General features: G+C 37.9%; 2 protein-coding genes and 1 long non-coding RNA gene across 3 annotated transcripts in view; all 3 read right to left on the bottom strand.

The window, feature by feature from the left end:
* Positions 1 to 23,410, bottom strand: part of LOC134794976 (uncharacterized) — a 746,430-nt gene that overhangs the window by 685,285 nt on the left and 37,735 nt on the right. The window lies entirely within an intron of this gene.
* LOC134795149 (chitinase-3-like protein 1) lies at positions 3,492 to 9,702 on the bottom strand. The gene is made up of 9 exons (XM_063766981.1): positions 9,551 to 9,702; positions 7,469 to 7,654; positions 7,083 to 7,183; positions 6,582 to 6,713; positions 5,931 to 6,058; positions 5,474 to 5,594; positions 4,809 to 4,994; positions 4,133 to 4,258; positions 3,492 to 3,692 (listed from the first exon to the last, which is right to left on the bottom strand). Exons 1-9 carry the CDS (start codon positions 9,627 to 9,629, stop codon positions 3,492 to 3,494), a joined length of 1,260 nt encoding a protein of 419 aa, XP_063623051.1. The 5' UTR covers positions 9,630 to 9,702.
* Positions 11,135 to 19,550, bottom strand: LOC134794913 (acidic mammalian chitinase-like). Its single transcript, XM_063766766.1, has 9 exons — positions 19,462 to 19,550; positions 17,370 to 17,555; positions 16,717 to 16,817; positions 16,187 to 16,318; positions 15,535 to 15,662; positions 14,971 to 15,091; positions 14,311 to 14,496; positions 13,238 to 13,363; positions 11,135 to 11,341 (listed from the first exon to the last, which is right to left on the bottom strand). Exons 1-9 carry the CDS (start codon positions 19,544 to 19,546, stop codon positions 11,135 to 11,137), a joined length of 1,272 nt encoding a protein of 423 aa, XP_063622836.1. The 5' UTR covers positions 19,547 to 19,550.

The raw sequence follows: 23,410 nt of genomic DNA, 5'->3' as shown, positions 1-23,410 counted from the left end.
TTGAACACGGAAGTAAAGTTTTTATCAAAGTAAACCCAGGATTCAAAGTAACCCCATTCCACGGTACTCGTCATCGGTCTTCCCGGGCCATCTGTTACGTATCCAATATAATATTTTACTGAGACACTTATCCTTTTTTGTCAAGTTAGCCACTTCTATGGCAGAGAACTCCAATTCAATGGGTGTCTCCTCTATTAGTAGAATTCCTAAATAATCCTCTTCCGGTGTTTGTGTACCTGCTGGACCCGGCCATCGACTGAGTGCATCTGCATTTCCAATTTTTTTTCCCTCAACATATTGTATTTCATAGTCATAAGAGTTAAGAAGAAGTGCCCACCTTAACATCCTAGGTGATATAATGTTGGGTATAGGTCTCTTTGAATCGAATATCCCCAACAAAGGCTTATGATCTGTTTTGATAATCACTCTTCGACCACTTATAAACTGATGAAATTTCTTCAAGCCAAATATTATAGCACTGCTTCCTTGTCTATTTGTGCATAATTACGTTCATGTGCGTTCATGGTTCTCGAGGCAAACATTACGGGTCTGATACTTCCATCAGCCATCTCGTGTTCTAACACTGCTCCCAGTCCGTACTGTGAAGCGTCACAAGATAAAATAAGCTTCCTTTTCACGTCATAATGCACCAGAGTATCTTTACTGGAAAGCATTTCCCTTAGCTTTTCGAATGAATTTTGATGTGATTTTCCCCAATTCCATTTTGCGTCTTTATCAAGTAATCTGTACAATGGCTCAGAAATCGACGCCTTGTGTGGCAAAAATCTATCATAAAAATTTATCAGCCCCAGTAATGCTTGAAGCTCCTTTACGTTACGCGGTGCTGGCGTCTTCTCAATCTCACGAATCTTCTCCTCGCAAGGATGAATACCAAATTCGTCAATCATAAAACCTAAAAACTGCACACTCCTGGCAGCAAATTTACATTTGTTTTTATTCACTCGCAATCCAGCTTCCTGTAACTTCTGAAGCACTGCCTCGAGCCTCCTATTGTGTTCTTGCACTCCATTGCCAGTCACCACAATATCGTCCAACAGTACGGCTACCCCAGGGATACCAGCCAATAGCGTCGACATGAGTCGTTGGAATATGCCAGGACAAGCCTTTACCCCAAAGGGTAGTCTCTTCATTTTATATAACCCCTTAGGAGTATTAATAGTTAGCAAATTCGCTGTCTCCTCATCTACCATAACCTGGGTGTACGCCCGTTCCAAATCTATCTTTGTAAATAAAATTCCCCCTTGTAATTCCGCAAAAGCTTCACTGAGGGTAGGTAAGGGGTACGTGTCAGTATCCGTCACGGCATTCACTGTCGCCCTATAATCCCCGCACAGACGTACCTTGCCATCTTGCTTAAGTACTGGAACTAAGTATAGGTGTGGCCCATTCGGAATGTGCCGTCGCCTCCAAAACGCCTTCAGCTTCTAGCCTATCCAACTCTTCGTAAATTCGGCCTTTTATTGCGAACGGCACCGGTCTGCTCTTAAAAAAAACAGGCTTTGCCCCTTCTTTTGGCCTAATACACACTACCGGCCCCGTATATTTCCCTAATCCTTCCTGAAATACTCCTGCATAGCGTTTCTGTATCCCTTTCAGTGTAATGGCCAATTCATCACTGTCAACCTTTACACTATGTACTCCTTCGACATGTATCCCTAGATCCTGGAACCAATTCCGACCAATCAAGCTTGGCCCGTTTCCCTTGGCCACAACTATGGATAAGTTTTTCTTTATCCCCTTATTCTGAACCAAAACTGTCGCTTTACCCATTATACATAGTCTGTTTTCTGTCCATGTCTTTAAAGAAACCCCAACATCATCAATACTGGGAGCGAGCCCTGCCAAACTATCTTAGCGGTCTGCTCAATTATGAGACTGAAAGCGCACCCGCAGTATACTTCCATAGCTATCCTATCTCCATTCAGCATCATTTCCATCATATATGCTGGTACTGCACTATCTTGCCTCATATTATTAACTGCAATTTCTTCATATAATCCATTAAAATCAGATTTTGGAGTATTATTTTCTTTTAACTTCAAGCCACAAACCGCCTCGATATGGCTCGTCTTGCCACAGCCATGACATTTGGTCCATCTAAACCTACAGGGGCCTCTATGGGGTCTACCACAACGCACACATGACATCCTTCTGTCTGCCTTTCAATCCTTTTGTTAGTCAGTTTATTTACTTCCATTGGTACTTCTAAATCACCAGAGACTTGACTAGAAGAAGCCGGAACAATAATACTTGAACCAATCCCTGCCGCCTCATGAGACAAAGCAATCTCACAAGCTTGATCAAATGTCAATGTACTCTGTTGTAACAACTTCTTCTGTACCTCCTTGTCCCTTATACCACATACTAAGCGATCCCGCAGTGTTCGATCCAAATCTTTAAAGTTACAGTCGATGCTCAATTTCCTCAATTGTGCTATAAAGTCCCTAATCTTTTCCCCCTCTTCTTGATACTTTGTATGAAATTTATAAGACTGGATAATTTCATTTGGCTTCGGGTGGAAATGACTGTTCAACTTACTAACAATTGTTGTCAAGGTAACCTCACTTATTTTAGTTGGTGCTATCAGTGATATAATCAGATCATACAAGTCGGGACCACACACAGCTAATAAATTAGCTTTCTTTTTACTATCATCTTCAATCTCACCTGCCTGCAGACAGAAAGTAAACCGTTCTATGTAATTTTTCCAGCAGCCATGTGCCACATCAAACTCCCCAAACTTGATGCCCATTTTGCACAGTGATTCCTACTTCTATGCGTTTTTCACTCAAATCACACACTTTACACTGTAATTGCACACTATTGTCCTAGTTTTTCTCGTCGCCACTAATATAACTCACGGTTTAGGGGTCCAGGCACATGCTCTGGTCCAGGTTCGCGTTGACAGACTGCCTTTTCACAACTACCTCACTTTGTACACAAATGTCAAAGTCTACCCTCATTGTCTATACATAACAGTTTCATTTCATACTTGTTTTAAAGCCGCTTTTAAATAGAATAATTTACAAACGTGTGTCAAACTGCAAAACCGTCGGCTTTTCTCCGATATAGTCACTAACAATTTATGTCAGAACATAATTAAGACAACCTTTCATATCTGTAATGAAACTAATTTCATTAACCACTTGGCTTGAAGTAACAGGAGGTATTCTCGACTTCGTGTCTTACGTTTCTTTGATCATTGACTCGAAGTAAATATCATTCTTGCTGGTATTTCGTATTGTAATTTTGTGGATAAAGCCAATAGTCTATGTACCTAGTAACCTAGTTATTATATTTTACTGTTATAATAAACTAAAATACTCGATAAAAATATATTTCAGTAATTCCTTTGGCAAATATCGAGTAGTGTAGGTATCTAATTGCGCACAAAGTTTGATTTAGTGAAAATATTCTTACTTGAATCCAATAAATTAATTTACTGTTTCAGTTTATATTTCATTAAAATCCTAAATTAAAACAATAACACTATTAAATAGAGAGACTATTAATAATAAAATTGCAGCACTGGCAATAGAAGCAGATGATTTGAATCCCTCGATGCCCGCAGTGATCAGCGGGAACGTGTCCCCGCAGAGGCCGTTGAAGTCGTCCAAATCCACGGCCCAGTACATAATGCCGGCTAGACCCATTTGCTTGGCGTATCGTGCCTGTAAATGTAAGAAACATGAGATTTAGGTATCTGAACAAAAATGTGGTCCACAAGAGATCAACTGTGAAGTCACAGATGTGCTCCGAAACTTTCACCTTTCAGGGTGGTTAGGTTAGATTTCATTAAGGGGGCCACAGATTACCAGTTCGCCGGACGATATCAGCCTGTCAGTTGTTCGGAACTGTTACGTTTAGCGAGCGAGCGAAGGCTGATATCGTACCCCTTTACACACTTACTATGTGGATCTGGAGCGTGGTGTAATAGTTTGCTGAATAAGTTCAACATTTGCGATTTGCAGAGTTATTAAAGATGCTAGTTTTTAATATGGTCATCTGCTACTTTTTATTTCGTTTGAAATATATGTGAAATTACATTGCATTCTCTTCACAGTTGTCAATGAACAGTTTTAAATGCATACAAAAATTGCTACAAGCTTACCTTAGCATAGATAGTATTGGGATTATCGTAGCTGACCCACAAGTGATCCTTGTTCGCATACACGTAGTTGCCCTCTACCTCAGTGATGTTCCATGCAGATGGATTGTTCTTCTGGTCTTCGCAGATCTAAAAAAAACAATATCTGTGTAGTATCTAAAATATCCAAATTCAATGATTGTGAAAATCAAGCTACGATGAAAAGGTAAGGGTCGCTTACTTAGAGCATTTAATAACTGGAGTGGCCATTAAGAGCTTACCCCTCTGCCGAAAAACTTGCACAATTGTGCAAACTATTGTATGGACTGACATGGCTATTTGTACGTTACGTACAAATCATGTAGAAAATAGCAATACATTTGACATCCCCTCCCCCGCAAAAAGGCTCCAGTTACCTACTAAATGCTCTAAGGTCGCTTAGCAAGTAAGATTTGTATTTAGCGACACTTGGAAATATCACTTACAGGATGCCGAATTGATTTTATGATGGTTAATATGGTTATTAGCGTCAAAAACTCACATGGACCATTCTGGCCACACGTGTTCAACATTGGCGTCTAACCTTTCAAACAAGCTCTATCTCTATCTGTAAAACTTAAAAAGCTTCATGTCAATACAAAGGTTGATGATGCCAGATATTTATGAGCTTGAGGGTAAGAAATACAACAAAACCACTCACCTCATAGTAAGCCAAAACGCCAGGTTCCTCGGTATAAGGGCCGCCTTCTCCTGGCCCGTCGAAGGGCGCCCCGGTGCCGGTGTTGTCCAGGTCGGTCAAGTTGAAGGTTTTCCCGTAGGATGCCAGACCAAGCAGCAGCTTGGATGGAGACGCGCCGTTTTCGATCCATACATGGACAGAGTGGTTCTGTAGAAATTATATATTATGTATGTATACGCTGTTGTGGCTGCTGGTTTCACTGTTTGTGTAACGTTTTGAGTAACGTGTTTGTGTTGCCACCAAGCCAAACCATCAACGAGCCAAACCAGCATCACCAAACCTTTCACACTCTGTACCATGCCAAGAAGTTCAGTTGGCTTCAGTTCTTGAACTTTTTGCAGTCACGGAACATTTTCACAATTTAAACAATTCCACGGACCCTGGTTAAAAAAATATTACAGGAAAATTTTACTTGTATTATTAGTTTACTTACACTTTAGGTAACTGACCTACTGTGGACCACTCCTAAATATGCGACGGACCCCTAAGAGGTCCGTGGACCCCAGTTTAAGAAACCCTGGCTTAGACGGACTCTTCTTTTAGTAGTTTTATGTGGATTATCAATTATCATATGAATGCAAAAGTTAGCTAGCTTATTTACTAGAGGCAAAGGAATTAATGCTTACACCATTCAAATTGACATCAGGGCCATCTGTTTCCTGCGGGAACAGAGGCGCGTTCGCGCCTGTCTCCGGATCCCAGGTGCCGTGAAAATCGTATGTCATCAGGTTTATGAAGTCCAGGTATCTGGAAAACGTATGTCTATTAGCCTGGTCCAAATTCCTGCACAGATATTTTTTTTTAGGAGTATAGAACAGAATCTTGTGAATTAATTTTTGTGTGAATATTATGTCAGAGATTATTATGTTAGATTATGATCACTCTTTGGCTCTTTCTCGACTTGCTAATACGAAATCTGTGTGACATCAGTAGGTAAGTAGGTATAGGAGCTACGAGTAAAGCCGGTGCTTAGTGCGGTCCCGGTTCCGCCAATCAGCACGAAATACTGCATATTTCTCGACTTTTTGGTTAAGCAGGCTTTTCTCTTAAGAATAATAATTTCACTTTTGTATCCTCACTTACTCATTGAGTGCTACGACGTCATAGGAAAGGTCGATGTGTGCCTGGGTGACGGCTACGGCGGAGGTCAGTAGATATCCTTTAGGCGTGAACGCTTCCTTTAACTCCTTTACCAACAAAACGAACTTCTCCTGAAATTAGATAAGAAATATTTTTTAGTAGATTTGTTGAATGATAGGGCTCTAAATTTAAATTAGGGTTCAAAAGGTTCGTATTAGAAAGTACCTTAACATAGGTACCGTTGTTGTTGTTTCTACCTAGATGGGCTTAAGTAGGGTCATTTTTAGTTACGGGTTAATTAACCAAACCTAAATTAATTTAAAACATCATTCGTAAACACATGTAACCTTATTTAATTACACAAACGGGTCTACCGCGATATAATTTCATTGTTTTTACCTTTAATTCCGACGTTTCAGCTGAGTTGCACCAGCTGTGGTCACGGAAAGACTGACGTCCCAACAAATGTCAACGGAGATATTAATAAAACACCACTAAACTACCCGAAATTAGTTTATAAAAATGTTCGGGGTAGACAAAGAAATTGCAGCTACCCGTTAAAGTTTAATGTTTATTGTCCACGGCACGACACGCAACACTCACAGTAATTAAATATGTGTACAAAACGCGAGAGTTTAAAGTGTTACATGTAACCTTGTCAGACTCTAGGCCTCCTCGTTGCGAAGGGTACTCCCAGTCCAAATCCAAGCCATCGAAGCCATTGGTGTCGATATACTCGTACAAGTTTTTGACAAAATTTGCCCTGAGAGCGTCGTCGTTGACCACCTGGCAAGAGAAATAATTCTTTAGTGAAGCAGTAAAGATATTAAATATATTAAACATGTCGAGCGTTTACGACTTAAAATACTTACGTGAGTGACCCGTTATTAATAAGTATCTTTAATACGTCTTATCTAACTAAACTTAAAATTGGTAGGTTCTCAATTGGTCAGGATCTTGGTAATATGGAACTATCCAACACCATAAAATGTATAGTTTAATATGCCTAACTATTTTGTGAAACTTGTTTTTTTGTTAAAAATTATTAATATAATTAAATTATTGATAAAAATTGCTCGTGAGTAAACAAATAAAAATATTGAATAAGCTCCATAATTTAGTTAGACTAATATTATATTCCATAAATGATCTTACCGGTGAAAAGTTATCCGAACTCTCTACCCAACCGCCAATAGCAGCCAATATTTTTAAATCGGCATTGGACTGTTTCAAGGCTATAAGATCGGCCACAGCATCTGAAAACAAATGTTTAAACATGGTGTAGACAATAATCGTAATATCGTAAATCATATGATGCATGATTTAACGAAGAAACGAAGTTCTAGTTCACAGAAACCATGGAGTTAAATATTCCTTTCAATCTAAGTTACTTACAAGTAATTTGTCTAACTGGGAAATACGTCTTCACTTTAAATTCGCATTACGTCTGAAATGACTGCAATGCGGCAATATGGCCGACTCTGGGCCTCGCGTTGGTCTATTTGCCGTAATGGCAGAATACCACCGTATGATTAACTTACTAGTTTTTCCTTCAAACGTAGATTCAAGAGGGTAAGTCAGGTTCCCTGTAGGCCCGTCAAGTAAAAGGAACGAGTAGACAATGTGTGTGCAGAGGTCCGTGGGCAGGTCGCTGACACCGAAGCGGCCGGCTCCAGGCCTCTCGTTGGACCATTCGCCGTAGTAGCAGAATATCACGCCAACTGATTCTGAAAAATTATACCGGTACTTTGTCAACATGATTTTTTTTAGTCCAGTTTCCTTTATCGTTTTCTCGTCAAACAAGCTTTGATCGTGCAATTGTGTAGATACTTGTGATTGTACTTTAACCAATAGGTAGTGTAGTTCTCAAATTCATCAATTAGGTACTACCGGTCTAACGGATCTTGGTGAAATATATCTACACCCGATGGAAAAAGACGACAGGGTTTAAGCTAAAGCTCACTGATTCATATCCAAATGATGCTTTCCGAGAGCAAATTCCCTAATCAGTATAATTGTGCCTATAACATTTGAAGAAATCCATCTACTCGTATGTTTTCAGGATTTTGACAATCGGAACCTTGTCTTTCTTCTATTTCTTATGATAAAGCTTCACTGGAAGAAGAGAAACATTCAGCAGTAGAGTACTCCTTATAGACCGGGAGACAGTGACACATTTTACTGGGTCATTTGTACCAGTATGGCGGTTCGTCAGGGGTCTAAGTACGTAATAAAGGAAAGAAAAATGATGGTCATAGCGCTGGTACCGGCGGCCCAATCGCGTGGGCGTTAGTCGAACGTGTCGGATAAAATACGAGTGTCGAACGATTTGTTCCACAAAAATCCTCGTATTTTCCGATAGTCCATAAAAAAGAAGTAGGCGGTAGCGTAATGCCGTACTTCTCCGGTGTGACTTACAGCCCGCCATATTGAAGCGAACACATTAATTAAAAAAAAACAATTCAACCATTTGTGCCAAGCTAATTTTTGCACAGGTGATCATCGTCGAGCAGCCATTCATGGACATCACCATGCCATACTCTTCGGACGGTTCCAAATGGCCGCCATACCGCCGCAAGGGAGTTAATTTATTTTTTTGCTAACTTTTGCTACCTTTGTAACGATTTGTACCAGTATTGCATTTAAATTTTTGGAAAGCATTTGATAAAATATGACCGTTATTATAATTGCCATACTTATAGTAGGGGGAAAAAGTGCTGCCATACTTGAAAAACTTATTTAATCGACACGTTTCAAAAATACGACTATACAATACGTAAAATATTTTTTCACAGCATGGCATGATCATATTCTGTTTGTTTGGATACAATTATACCTAAAAAAAATTATTCCAGATTATAACTACGGGGCGGACGACTGTGAGACTCAAGCCAAGACTAAAAAAAAATTTTTTTTGACGATTTGTACCAGTATGGCATTTGGATTTTTGGAAATTATATGATGCAATGTGACCATTATTATATTTGCCATACTTCCAATAGCCATACTTGAAATAAAATAAAAAAAATTGTACACATTTGCCACCTCCTACAGGTATGCCATTATGAGATTTCCATTTATGATCACACAGAAAGTGTTGAAAAAAAATTTCAAGATGGTACAAATCGTTTAGCAAAAAAAAAAAAAATTAACTCCCTTGCGGCGGTATGCCGGCCATTTGGAACCATCCGAAAAGTATGGCATGGTGATGTCCATGAATGGCTGCTCGACGATGATCACCTGTGCAAAAATTAGCTTGGCACAAATGTTTGAATTCTTTTTTAAAATTAATGTGTTCGCCTCAGTATGGCGGGCTGTAAGTCACACCGGAGTAGTATGGCATTACGCTACCGCCTACTTCTTTTTTATGGACTATCGGAAAATACGAGGATTTTTGTGGAACAAATCGTTCGACACTCGTATTTTATCCGACACGTTCGACTAACGCCCACGCGATTGGGCCGCCGGTACCAGCGCTATGACCATCATTTTTCTTTCCTTCATTACGTACTTAGACCCCTGACGAACCGCCATACTGGTACAAATGACCCAGTAAAATGTGTCACTGTCTCCCGGTCTATTATAATTTACTAGGCTAGTATTTAGAATTAACATGTACTTACCACTTCTGGGCGCTGCTCCCAAGCCAGGCCAAGCCAAGCCAAAAAATAGCAATGTACCGAAAAAAAGTGAACACTTCATTGTACGTAATAGCTGATACGTAACTAATCTTATTACCTACTATATTTCCATTATATATATGTTATCGTTAAGATAACATCTTTGATTACAATCAGGGGCCCCATTCCAAACGATTTTAGTTAATCATCATCACATTGCCAATTTTATGACAAGAACAATTAAGTAAACTTTAGGTAATCTACATAATATAGGCATTGATGCGGTTTGTAGCTACAGTATAATGTTAGGAATACCTAACTACGAAGGTCATACAGCTTTTGCTCTAAAAAAATCTCATAGGTGAGGTTCCTCTTTCTTCCTCTTCTTCTCGGTATACACCAAGTTTACCTTTTATTACTTAGAAGGTAGGAAAGTTTTACAATAGGTAGTTATAGGTAACTTTCTTGTAATACCAAAATACCGGTAGATAAACCCAGCATCGCTTGATACGTCGACGTACGATTATTACTTAATTCAACGTTAAATCCATTGCGATAAAAATATTTAATGAGGTCTAGACTTTTATAATAGATGTAGCAAGCCGGCTGATAAACAACAGATAACGATAAAATAAAACCGCAAATCGCGATTCTATAATCAGATTAGGTCCACTTCACCATTCGATATCCCGAGGTTAACCGGTTAAACCTGGTACCATGGTTACCAGTACAATTTGACACTGGGTTAACGGTTTAACCGGTTAACCCCGGGTTAGTGGGATGGTGCAAGTGGCGCTAAGTGAGTGAGGTAACGCGAAAACGGAACGGCATACACAATTACATATTCCAGATAATCACAAACAAGTGTCTTTATTTTACGTGCGTGCGTGAGGGCGGCGCAGAGGCATGGGCGTCGACCATGCAGGTGCCCCTCTACACCCCCCTATTCTAGATATTAAAAATTAGACAGCCAAGAAATTCTTATCAACTTATATCAATTTGCCGCTCCCCCCTTGGCCATCGGTTGGCGACGCTCTTGCGAAGAGGCATGGTAGGCAAGCAGGGTTCGCTCGAATAATACCAAACTCAGGGTATCCACTGAACTGTATATAAACACGTTTTGGATCTTTTTTCGAGCTTGGTAAGTTATGGCTTATGTTAGTAAAAAAGTTGAAAACCTATGTTGACCCATGAAGATAATTTATGTTAATGATTGTTTTACGATTGCCAGTCTGAAGTATAAGGGATGACTCACGTTAGACCGGGCCGTGTCCGGGCCGGAGCTTCCGGCGCTTACTTTTCTATGACATGATAGGCGATCACGTGATGCTTTCCATAGAAAACGATGTGCCAGAAGCTCCGGACCGGACACGGCCCGGTCTAACGTGAGTCATCCTTAAGGGATTTTGATACTTAGGACTTAGGTAATAAAATAAATAAATTAATAATAAACTACATCTGAAATGACTTGCATCCATAAGAAATAAACATAAGGGTAATTAATAAGGGTCGATACTAAAACAACCTAATCAATTTAGTAGATTTATTCATATTTTAATTTTTGCATCCATAAGTTGGCAACTGATATTACAAAAACCTAAGTCTAACAATACAATTAAACAGTGATACTATTAATAATAACTTTGCGACACTGATAATAGAAGCAGATGATCTGAATCCCTCGATGCCCTGTCTGATGAGTGGGTACTTGTCCCCGCAGATCCCGCTAAAGTCGTCTAGATCCACGGCCCAGTACATTATGCCACCTAGACCCATTTCCTTGGCGTATTGTGCCTGTAATAAAATAATATAATATTAAAATTAATTTATTTCGAGCTATTTGGCTTATAATATATCTCTACAATATTTACACAATTCACATAAAAATATACAAAATTAATATCTAATAAAAATTAACAATTCATCATAAGATTCATAAGATATAAAAATAGACAGTAAATCAATGAATAATAAATATATTAAAATTTTAAAATGGATAATAATAACTACCGTAAAACGGGGTGAAAAGACACGATTTTCAACTTCAAGGACGATTTTCGATTTGATTTACGATTTCGATTTTCGAATGATAAAAGTAAAAATTTTGATATCATTTTTTGAGTCTTGGTTAGTTCTTCAATTTTGCATTTGTGAAATAAATTTTTACTTACCCAATTCAGAGAAAATTAAAGAATGTTACCTGTTTTTACCATATCCTTAAAACGGGGTCGATATACACAAGAAAGGGGTGAATAGAAATATTAAGTTTTAGTTGTCATAGGCATCGAATTTGGTCATTATTATACTGATACTCTATTGGCAAATGGTATATATATCTGTTAAACAGCTATTTCACACGTGTCTTTTAACCCCTAAGGCGTGTCTTTACACCCCTTTGTTGTATCTAATCACCCCCTATGGCGTAACTATTCACCCCATACGCGTGTCCACTGACCCCTTTATCATGTAAAATTGTTTGTTATTCGTTTTTTGCAAAAAAAATGCTTCTTTATAGAGAAAATTAGTAATATTATTCATTATTTAGGTACTACTGATACTATATTACCAGGTTAGGTTAGGTTAACTTTTACTTAGTTAATGTCAAAACATTTACCGCTAGAACAAAGTTCAGACAGGCTTCATTTCTTACCTCGGCGAGACCTTACTTTAGAGTCAAAAAAATCTAACTTTTAGGCAGTTTGATTAAGTTCTTTTGGTATCAATGTAGAGAATAAATAGTCTACTTTATACGCATTCCAAAAAATCTAATTTTAGAGATGTACGTTTTTAAATATAACAACTTGAAAGAAAAAGTTCAAATTTTCTCTATTCACCCCGCGATTTCTGTTGACCCCGTTTTACGGTATAAAAGGATAATTAAAAAATAGCCGCGACCACGACCAGTGAAACCTGTGTCGAAACGTTAGTAAATAAAGGTACATACTTAATAAAATAAATTCGCGGTAGACTCGTCTATAAATGTGGGTTAATATGTGTTCAAAACGCAAAAGTTTTAAATATTATATTAAAAAAACTTGAGAAATTTTATCTTAACAATGAGTTCGTTTTTCACACAGATGTGAGAGCTAGCTTATCGGCGTGTAAAATTAAAACTACCGAGTATGCTACGAAATTCTTTTCCGTCAGTTACTTAGAGCTTTATTATATTCCCGGATTCTGAGAATACAGCAGATGTGCTTAAGTAATAAATCGTACAGCTGGCTATATCGGACAGAGAGCGGTCAAAAGATCCACCGTTGACCGCTTGATATACGAAATCGTTCTAACGTACTCGTAAACAGAGTGGCGTGTAAAATCTTGCGTTTGATTTTTATTTCGTGGTTCATCGTAGAAGACACCGACAAGAGCAAAGCTCTTAAGTTATGATGATGTTGGTGATGGTTCATCGTAAAGGTGGAATTCACGTGAAGCCGTCAAAAAAGCATTTAGTAATCGGAGTTGCCTTTAAGAGCTTAGCCCTCTGCCGAAAACCTTGCACAATTGTGCAAACTTTTGTATATGTACAAATAGCCAAACATTTGACATGCCCCTCCCCCGCAAAAATCGGCACACTGTTTTGTACAGACAATGACAGCCAAGGCGTCTCCAGTTACTGAATGCTCTAAGGTTTCATAAGATAAATATGAGAATAGATAGTGATATAAGTACAAATATAAGTATAGATCTTACCTTAGCATAGATAGTGTTGGGGCTGTCATAGCCGACCCAGAAGAGGTCCTTATTGGCATACACGTAGTTTCCCTCTACCTCGGTGATGTTCCATGCAGAAGGATTGTTCTGCTGGTCTTCGCAGAGCTAAAATGCAAAAGGTATATAAAAACTACATTTGAATACTTAAAAACTTCAATAATTATCTTATAATGCAGAGTATTAGAATGCATTCTCTCGGCAGTATTTGGACCTGATAAGTTCAGGTTCAGATTCGTGGTCGATGTCACAGATAGTGGTGAGGGATTTAGGGTTCTAGCTGAATTGGTCATTCCATAGCGTAAGTATTGAACAACCAATTCAGCTAGGACCCTAAATGGCTCATCAATTAGGTACGAAGCGTGACTGTACCTGCCCTCACGGTATATTTTTACTTTTCTATTGACGATTGTCATTAAACGCTTCATGGCTACGATTGCTCAAGGAATTCGTCAATTGTTTGCGCCTAAAGAAATTTAATAGTTATTTGTTTTACAAGGTGGTAAAGTTATTGTTTAACCGCTCGTGCTAATATTGATACCCGAGCAAGCGAAAGATTCCAAAATTGAAAAATGGAATCTTGAGCGTTGTGAGGGTTACAAAGCACGAGGGTTAAATAAAATTTGCCCCCAAGTGAAACATAAAATTTTTCACCACACCAACCCGAAGCAAATATTAAATGTAAAATATCAAACAAAATCAAACCAAATCAAATTCAAATGAATGTTATAAAATATTTATCATCCAAAATCATCATTTAAAAGTCAATTCTACCAGCAAACATAAGAAAACAACTCAAAATTTGCATTTGATTACTTTGCCTCACATGTGATCGAATTACTAATAGCAAAGCGCAACTTTGCTATCCGTTTTTGAAGTGCGAAGTACCTAAGCCTTTCCGAGCTGGTGCGGTGAAAAAAAAAAATATTGGACTAACAATTTAAAGTGTCGTGGTTCTAATTTCTCATTTCTATTAGCATTAAAAATTAAAGTACTAATGTTACTTTAGTTGGTGTTAAAGCTACCTACAGGGCTAAAACAGAAGGACACTGTACCTCATTGTAACCAAAATAGCCGGCTTCTTCAGAATAAGGGCCGTTTGCTCCCGGCCCGTCGAAAGGCGCCCCAATCCCGGTGTTGTCCAAACTCGTCAGGGTGAAGGACCTTCCGTATGCTCCCAGACCTAGGACCAGCTTGGATGGGGACGCGCCGTTATTGATCCATACGTGGACAGAGTGGTTCTGTAGGTATTAGATATGAATATAACTACTGCTGACCATGGTATAATAATATACTCCGCCTGGTACTCTCTTCCGAGACTCACGAACCACGTGACTGACACAAGCCTACGTCATCATGCTGTTCACAGACTATGATGACGTAGGCTTGTGTCAGTCACGTGGTTCGCGAGTCTCGGAAGAGAGTACCAGGCGGAGTATATTATATTATTATACCATGCTGCTGACTGAGTACAGTACAATACAATAAATACAATACTCTTTATTGTACACCTCACGCAATTTACACTACCTAAATCTTAACAGTTACTTATGGCGCTACTTTCCCTCACTAGAGCGGGAATAAGCACTTTCCGTGTCTGTGGCGAAAATTGGGCTGGGCTGAGTTAGCTTGGTCTATGGACTATAACTGTGTTAAGTCACGTTAAGTATAAACCGTGGTAAGGGGTCATTTAATAGAATAATAGCTTTGCTTACCACATTCAAGTTGAGGTTGGGGTCATCAGTTTCCTGGGGAAAAAGTGGCGCGTTCACACCTGTCCCTGCGTCCCAGGTGCCGTGATAATCATACGTCATCAGGTTTATGAAGTCCAAGTAGCTAAAACGTACATAGGTAGATGTATTTAACCGTAATTCATATTCTCAATTTGGTCCAATTTAGGCCAATACACTTTTAGTCTGTTATTTATCCTTTTTTTCTGAAGGTTAAAATTGAATGCACATAATTTTGATGAAATGTATTAATAGTTTTGGCCGATATGGATCACCAGAAATTAGGCTCGTAGTATCCATTACTTTTGGATATAAAAAAAAAACACTTTTCTGTCTATGTATAACCTACCTACGTTTAAAGAAAGAAAATAATGAGCTTTTAAAATAAATAAATTACTTCCTACGTTTCGAATAGGTACGACATCGTAACAATAAATAAAAATGTTAAGTAAACAAATAATAAATGTAAAAATCGTGAAACTTGACGTTAGATTACTCAGATAATAATTTATATTTCAACAAGCATTTATGTATTCTTTAAATCCGTACTTATTGAGTTCTGGGACGTCATAAGACAAGTCAATGTGGGACTGTGTGACGTCCACGGCGGAGGTCAGTAGGTATCCTTTAGGCGTGAACGCTTCCTTCAACTCCTTTACCAACAAAACGAACTTTTCCTGAAACATAGCAATAGTACGCTAATTAGTAGTTGTTTATTTTACATTACTGTTAATACTATTGATTAATTCAAATTCCAAAGTGTAGGTGAACAAATAAAACGTAGAAAGGTGTAAAATATGGCTCAACCCTTTGAACGCCAAGAATACCTAAAGTCGTCGTTACTAGTCGTGCCCACCGCGCCATGGACAACTATAGGTGTTATGGCGTACGCTGTCAAAGTAACCTTCACTCATTCAAGTAAGGTTTACATTAGCTCGCTTGCGCCCGGGACCTTGGCGTGTTAGTGACGTTTTTGTTTATAACGTATAGCGTTCAAAGGGTTAAGAATGTTTATGTCATAAACTCAGCAGCTGGACATATTTACTTACAGTTGTTTTGTAAGAATATATGTGTATGTGTGGACCTTGGAAAATGTTATGCGAATAAAATCAAGATTATTAAATTTTTACTTAGTCCATTCTAGTATAATTTAGGAGCAAAATCTAGGAGTAATGGGCGCTTTAAATTTGCCAAAACTGACCTTGTCGGACTCTAGGCCTCCTCGTTGCGAAGGGTACTCCCAGTCCAAATCCAAGCCGTCGAAGCCATTGGTGTCGATGTATTCGTACAAGTTTCTGATGAAGGTTGCCCTGAGAGCGTCGTCGTTGACCAACTGGTCAGAGGAATAATAATCTAGTGAAGCTGATAGGTATTATATCGAATGACATGTTAATAGTTACCTATTAACATACAGGGTGAAATGTTAACCACCATTCATACTCTACGTAGTAAATGTATCGGTCACATACTGAACAACTTTTAATATAGGACCAATGCCGAAATCGCAAGAAAAAATTGGCTATTTCATAGATTCCAGCTGACGTGATGCCGCTGATTTCTATGGGACAGCCAATTATTATTCCGTGATTTCGGCATTGGTTCCATAATAAAACTTGTTTGGCCAGATCTATATAAAATCACTACGCAAAGAATGAACGGTGGTTAAAATTTCATCCGGTATTATGTTGAATCGTCATATCAGAATTCTTGGATATTTCATAATGTTCTTACCGGTGAAAAGTTATCCGAACCTTCTACCCAACCGCCAATAGCAGCCAAGATTTTTAAATTGGCATTGGACTGTTTCAAGGCTATAAGATCCGCTACGGAATCTGAAAATAGATGTACAAATTATCAATGGCGCTATTATTATGAAGTTGGTGGTGCGGAAAAATAAGCGAGGCCTACGCACCACGTGATGAAAATATGAACTTTTGTGAGACTATATCAACATACTATTTGGCAGTAGCCAACTGTCAAATAAGCAATATGACCCACATTCACTAGGGTGCCGCCACAGTCATGCTTGGAGCGAATATAGGTGCAAATCAACAATATTACTTATAGGTATTTACATATTTACAGATAATCGCAGGAAACCGAATCGCGGATAAGACAGCCTCCTTGCGTGAGGAATGAGTAGATAATGTGACTGCAGAGATCCAGAGGTCCGCTTTACTCGTAAGTCGCTGACTCCAAAGCATTCCGCTCTGGGCCTCGCGTTGGTTAAGCAAGCGTTGTCATAAGTAGCCATTAACAAATATTCAGCAAATAGGCCACAGGGGCACTTTTGCATGTCAAATTTTTACAAGTAATAAAAGTGCCTAACCAATAAATACAAATATGATTATTAATTACCAATACCGATTGATTGTGTCACTTACTACTTTTCTCTTCATGCGTTGATTCAAGAGGGTAAATCAGATTCCCTGTAGGCCCGTCTAGCGTCAGGAAAGAGTAGACGATGTGTGTGCAGAGATCCGTGGGTAAGTCGCTGACGCCGAAGCGGCCAGCTCCGGGCCTCGTATTGGCCCATTCTCCGTAGTAACAGAAGATCACACCGTCTGATTCTAAAAAATTAGGTAGGTATATACTTTGTCTAAATTATATAGTGACTTTTATTTTCTATCAGTCAGGTATCTCTTCCACTTTCCCATCTCCCTCAACTCCCTACTTTCTCTTTTTCCTCTTTTGTAATAAGCATGAATTATGTGTAGGTATAATTATAGGTAGATGGGTAGGTAGTACACTTGATTACATACATAAATAATTACTTAATCTAGTTTACAAATCTATAAATTACGTAATGGATGATTTTGATTAGATTAATATAATTTATTTATATCATAATGATAAAATTAAATTATGTATATTATTTGACACTTTAAGCAGGGGCGTATTTTGAAATTTGGCGCCCCGGGCCAATACGTTTCGCCGCCCCAGAAGTCAAGGAAGAAAAACAAAATGCAATCCGCCAGGGACGCCATATGCCGCCCCTGGGGGTTGGCGCCCCGGGCCATGGCCCGGATGACCCTAGGGTAAATACGCCCCTGCACTAAAGTAGATGTTTAAGAGTTATATGATTCAATTACATAAGTGTCCATTATATTAATTTAAGGTATTTTTATGTTCATTTAAATAAGTACCTACTTTGCTAGGGGACTTTAATTTTTATCAAGACATCTGATAGCTGAAATGTTTGAAGTCAGACAATTATTTCTTGATTTCGGGATTAACTATTTCCATAAACAACGTTCCATAGATTAGAAAGGTTTCCTGGCCACTGTTATATACACAAAAGTACAAATAAACACAATAAAAGCGTAAACCCTAAGCCTCAATCTATATTTAACATTTTTAAACCCTTTCTAAGGGCTCAAAATCCTTTATTTATGCTTTAAATCTTTATTTAGACTCGTACTTTTGTGACCATAACTGTGGTCAGTCAAGGTCAAGCCCAATTTGACGTTTTGAAATTATAAATATAGTATACTTAGGTAGTTTTGAAATTATAAGTAAGGTGGCAGTTTTCATAAGCCAATCATTATTAATTAATAGGTATGTAAAAAATATATTTAAAATATCGTTCTACGACCTTTGGTAATTTTCGCGGCGTTGTACGAGTATAAGAGTTGTCAGTCTTCTTTAAAATAAATACTAGACTTTAATTTATATCTGTTAAGTATTTAAAACAAATCATTTAGGTACACCCATCGAAATAAAATATATATAGTATAGTATTTTATACAATCGTGATATAATAGAGAGTTTTTCAGTCGAGTACCGTGTTTAGGCAACGAAGCTTGCTGAGTTGCCTAAGTAAAGTACGAGATTGAAAAGCTTGATTAAATCACTATTGTATACAATACTTTTTCTACGAGTCAACAAAAATAATACTTTAAACTAGTAGAATCATACAAACAAACCAAACCAAAAGTATACAGCTAAGATACGCGAGCAGCCGCGATACCTTCATACTGGTACGCGCCCCGGCCGCCGCGTTGGTCAACGACACCTTCTCGTAACTCATAAGGCCCTGGTACTTGCTCCGAGCTAAATTAAATTTTTAGACAGTTGTTTTCTCGATTTTGGCCACCGTAGCCTATGGAGACTAACAAGCAACAATAAGTGGTTTTCGTAGTCTATGGATGTTGCTATATTAAGGGTGTCACATGCGCGTTTCTGACTTATGAACCAATTGTTTATACTATACAACCTTAAATAAATAATTCATTTCAGCTATGGTTTTGTTTCGTCCTCTTGATTGCGGCGAGCTGTGATTGGTCAATTTCATTATAGTTGACTAAACTGTATCGAGATGAATATTATAGTTGAGTTGGGAGCCCATACATTAAAAATACCCAATTGCAGTTTGGTATAAGAAATCTTAATTCAAGAATTACAGTCGACGAGTAGAAAAACACAATTGTATGACGCGTGTCGAGATTGAAAACTAATGACATGAAATATACTTACCATTTTCTGCGGATTTTCCCAAGCTAGGCCAAGCCGAGCTGCCGCCAAAACACAGCAGCGCACACAAAAAGAGTACACGCGTCATTGCAAGCTATTGCTAACACGTAACTAATCTTTATTGCTTGCTAATTTGCCGATGTAAATATTATCTTTGAGATAACATAAACGGGTTCTATTCAAACCCGACATCACAATAAGCAACAATAATGGAAAGACAATGATATCATAAGTTTATTCCAAATGCGTCAAAACAATCAGTTGTGGATTTGCGAAACATTCAAATTCATTAACCAGACGCGTGCGTCTTGATAAAAATAAACCTACAAGAAAATGGCTGTCGAAATGTTCATACGAAATTCCATTATAAATTAAAATCAACTACGACGATGCTTAAAGATGATAGCTGTTAATCATTAAAAATAATCAAACTAAAAAAAATACGTTTATTCTTATTTAATTCACGTAGATGCAACTTCATTTGTTTAGTTTTGAATCATCACCATCAGTTTTATTTGTACTTAAGAAGTTAAGATGCTTTAAAAAAAATACAAGAAAATAATTTTAATGTAAAGTATTTTCAAGATTTATTGGGTCATAAAGCCACCAGTATGCACATGACTGCTGTATGCAGTTAGCATTTTTACCCGACTACGGCAACGCAAAAGGAGGGTTATGATTTTGACCGGTATGTATGTGGGTATGTATGTATGTTCATCTGTTCCTTCATAACTTCTAAAGTACTCATTATAATTTGACAAACGATGTGTCATTCGAATCGTCTTAGGGCCAGTTGCACCAACCACATTTAACGGACTGATTAACGTCAATCAGCAGTATAGTATGAAACTTCCCATACAAAAAAAACAACGGGTTGCACCCCGGTCGTGCCGACAGAAGTGAAAACTCAATGACTAGTCCAAAATGTCTGCAGCACTATGTATAATTGACCCATCCTCCTTTCTATTGAAAAACTTAAGTTCCGAAATTGCTGGCCAGTGAGCTTAAATTTGTAGCGTTAATTGTTTGAAATTCGAATAGAAATTGTAAAGTTACCTTGCAGGCCTCGCATCTAAATATATTTGGTCATGATATTTTGAGTTTTATTCACCAGTACTAGAGTTCACTTTTATTAGCGATTTCATCAAGATGTAGCTTTATTGAATTATATTGGAGTGATATAAAGTTAGAATGTAACTGTGAGATCCTCGTATTTCAGCCCGTAGGTACAAGATTAGAACATTGAGCTTTATTGCTTAATATAAAAGTCCAGTTTTAAATAATAGACCTGATTATGATTCGTTATGACTAAAGTTCTTTGGTGAATAACATTGTCCGTCACACATGACGTCAGCGCGTTACGCGTTACGCTGTCTCGAGTTTATCATTTTTTCCCCACCTCAAAAAGTGCTCAGCGCCGCTAAAGAAGTTTTCACTTCAAAAATTTAGCGAACGCTTTAACTGTGACAGACGGTTTGGTGCAACCGACCCTTAATCGTCCGCTGGTTATAGGCTATATGACGTCACAAAAAAATGAACACAGCGCCCTCTAGAGGTCATAAAGTCACGAACCAAAAAAATAAAAATAAGTAAGTAATGATGACGTGCTGTATATCATTTGAAAGAGCTCAATTAGCACATTTCAAAAATATACATATTGTAAGTTTTTGCACCCGGCTTTACTTGCATGCACCCGATAAAACATTAATTTATCGGGTAGGTACTTAATTCGAACTACGAATCTACAAGCGCTCTGGATTCTATCTATCCGCGTGTTACGCGACTACGGCGATAAAAGAAGGTTTTCGCAAGATAAATTTGTTTGGCCGCTATATACATGGTGTTTTTTTAATGACCTGCAATATTTTATAATGTGAGTAAGTATCAAGTCCAGATCTGCCAAAATGTATGAAACAGCCAATTTTTTTACGAGTTCGGGTTTGGTCCCATAGTAAAAGTTGCTTAGTATAATATTCACCTCGTAATATATTGTCAGGCGAAGCATACTGAAACGTACCTCTATGTGACGCACCGAACTCGATCCAAAAGACGCCCCCACACTAAAAGTGTCAGGCGTAGCCCGATGTACGTGGCGCGCTGTACACGGTCCAAAGCCGGGCGCCTTCGGCGCCCTCATACTAAAAGAGTCGGGCTACAAGGCTTGCTGTACGCGTTCCAAAGCCGGGCGCCTTCGGCGCCCTCATACGTGTTACAGAGCCGGGCGCCTTCAGCGCCCTCATACTAAAAGAGTCGGGCGTAGCCCGACGTACGAGGCACGCTGTACGCGTTCCGAAGGCGGGCGCCTTCGGCGCCCTCATAATAAAAGAGTCGGGTGTAGCCCAACGTACGAGGCACGCTGTACGCGCTCCAAAGCCGGGCGCCGAAGGCGCCTCAATGCCAAAGGAGTCGGGCGTAGCCCGATATATGCGGCGCTCTGTGTGCATTTCTGCATGTACTGAGGACGCCCTCGCAAAAGTATTTAATATAAAGTGACCACAAATAGTTAGTAACGAAATCCTGACCCCAAAATTAATTAAATAAAAAATAAGTTCAAAAACTAAAACCCGACTACTTACTGCAAATCGCACTCTAAAAAGTATGAAACAAGATAGAATTCTTATCTGAAATTATCATACAGGAAATAAAATAAGAGTTTACGTTTTTTAAATAAAAAAATACAGCGTAATATATTTTACTAATTATTTTATATATTTAGTATACTAGTGGCACTTTATTAGTGAAAGAAAAAGGCTTATTATTAACCGGGCAACTAAAATATTAAACACGAACTTTCACTGGGCATATAATAATATAATTTGGCTGTGCATTAATATTTTAGCACGAATAAATTTATATTAGCCTCAAATTTAAGCATCATATTATTAAAAAACTGGCAGCAAAATCAAGCCACATAAAAAAATTATAGGGAACTTGAATTGATAGGTTGGCGTCTAAAATAATAAGTTGGCAACAAATATTGTAAAGCGATCATAAAATTTGGTTGTTTATATTTTGTACATATACAGAATACCTAAGATACCTATATACATAAGCTTTAAATAGTCCATTTTTAAATAATTTAAATTTAAACATATGCATACCCTAGTACTTACTTTAAATTGACAAATTTTACTACTAACTAATCCACAAAACACCACAAATTTATTTACCAATAATACCCTACTATACTTGCTATACTTATCTTAGTCGAAATTCCTAATCATGAAACACCTAATGGCCATTATACCATTAGGTCTTTAAATTTTTAATTACTAATTTCAATAGTTACCACTGTGTTCTGCCAGAGTCAAAAGATAGGTGCGACGACGAGCGAAGCGAGGAGGAGCGTGTTAGCTTCACCGTGTAGTGAATATTTTAAAAGAACTTCATCTTTAAATTAATAGATAGCCGTTTTCTTTTTAAAATGTGCTGCATAAATAGTCGCCAATATAATAATACAGTTGCCAAATAAATATTTGGTACCTGTCTAAAAATAAACAAAAGCTGTAATGGCATTAAAATACAACTCATATTGATATATTTTAAGGCTCCGTTTTTGTTGCCAAACTATTAATTTTAGTACCCATTTCTATTATTTTAAACTACCCAAATTCGATTAATTAGTTGACCGGTTAAATACGTGCCAAAGAAAAACAGAAATAAATAAATCAACAGTCATTATTTACCATATGTTTTATGTTTATTTTACTAAAATACCTATTCAGGGTGCAAACGAAAACTTTTGTTCAAATAATTGACCGTTTGATCGTTATCGTATGTTGGTGGGCTGGTGTTTTCCTCTACAGGTCGATCTCAACTGATTCTCGTGTAATTTCATGTGCAAGTTCGATATTTTTTTTTATTATTATTCAGTTTTTGTTTTTTTTTTTTAATGGTGGAGCCATGAGGAACTTTTATTAATGTTATTGCAAAATTTTGAGACTTAGACAGG

Source organism: Cydia splendana, chromosome 11, assembly GCF_910591565.1.
Source record: "Cydia splendana chromosome 11, ilCydSple1.2, whole genome shotgun sequence".
NCBI classification, from domain to species: domain Eukaryota; kingdom Metazoa; phylum Arthropoda; class Insecta; order Lepidoptera; family Tortricidae; genus Cydia; species Cydia splendana.
The sequence above is the reverse complement of the archived record's forward strand: the minus strand, read 5'-3'. Positions and strand labels throughout refer to the sequence as shown.

Excerpts from the sequence above, each read along its gene's own strand:
- LOC134795149 (XM_063766981.1), bottom strand. The coding sequence starts at position 9,629 with ATGAAGTGTTCACTTTTTTTCGGTACATTGCTATTTTTTGGCTTGGCT. Across the intron at positions 6,714-7,082 it reads GTTCGGATAACTTTTCACCG|GTGGTCAACGACGACGCTCT; the intron begins GTAAGATCATTT and ends TTCTCTTGCCAG. Across the intron at positions 5,595-5,930 it reads GACGTCGTAGCACTCAATGA|ATACCTGGACTTCATAAACC; the intron begins GTAAGTGAGGAT and ends TACGTTTTCCAG.
- LOC134794913 (XM_063766766.1), bottom strand. The coding sequence starts at position 19,546 with ATGACGCGTGTACTCTTTTTGTGTGCGCTGCTGTGTTTTGGCGGCAGC. Across the intron at positions 16,319-16,716 it reads GTTCGGATAACTTTTCACCG|TTGGTCAACGACGACGCTCT; the intron begins GTAAGAACATTA and ends TCCTCTGACCAG. Across the intron at positions 13,364-14,310 it reads GCTATTTTGGTTACAATGAG|CTCTGCGAAGACCAGCAGAA; the intron begins GTACAGTGTCCT and ends TTTGCATTTTAG.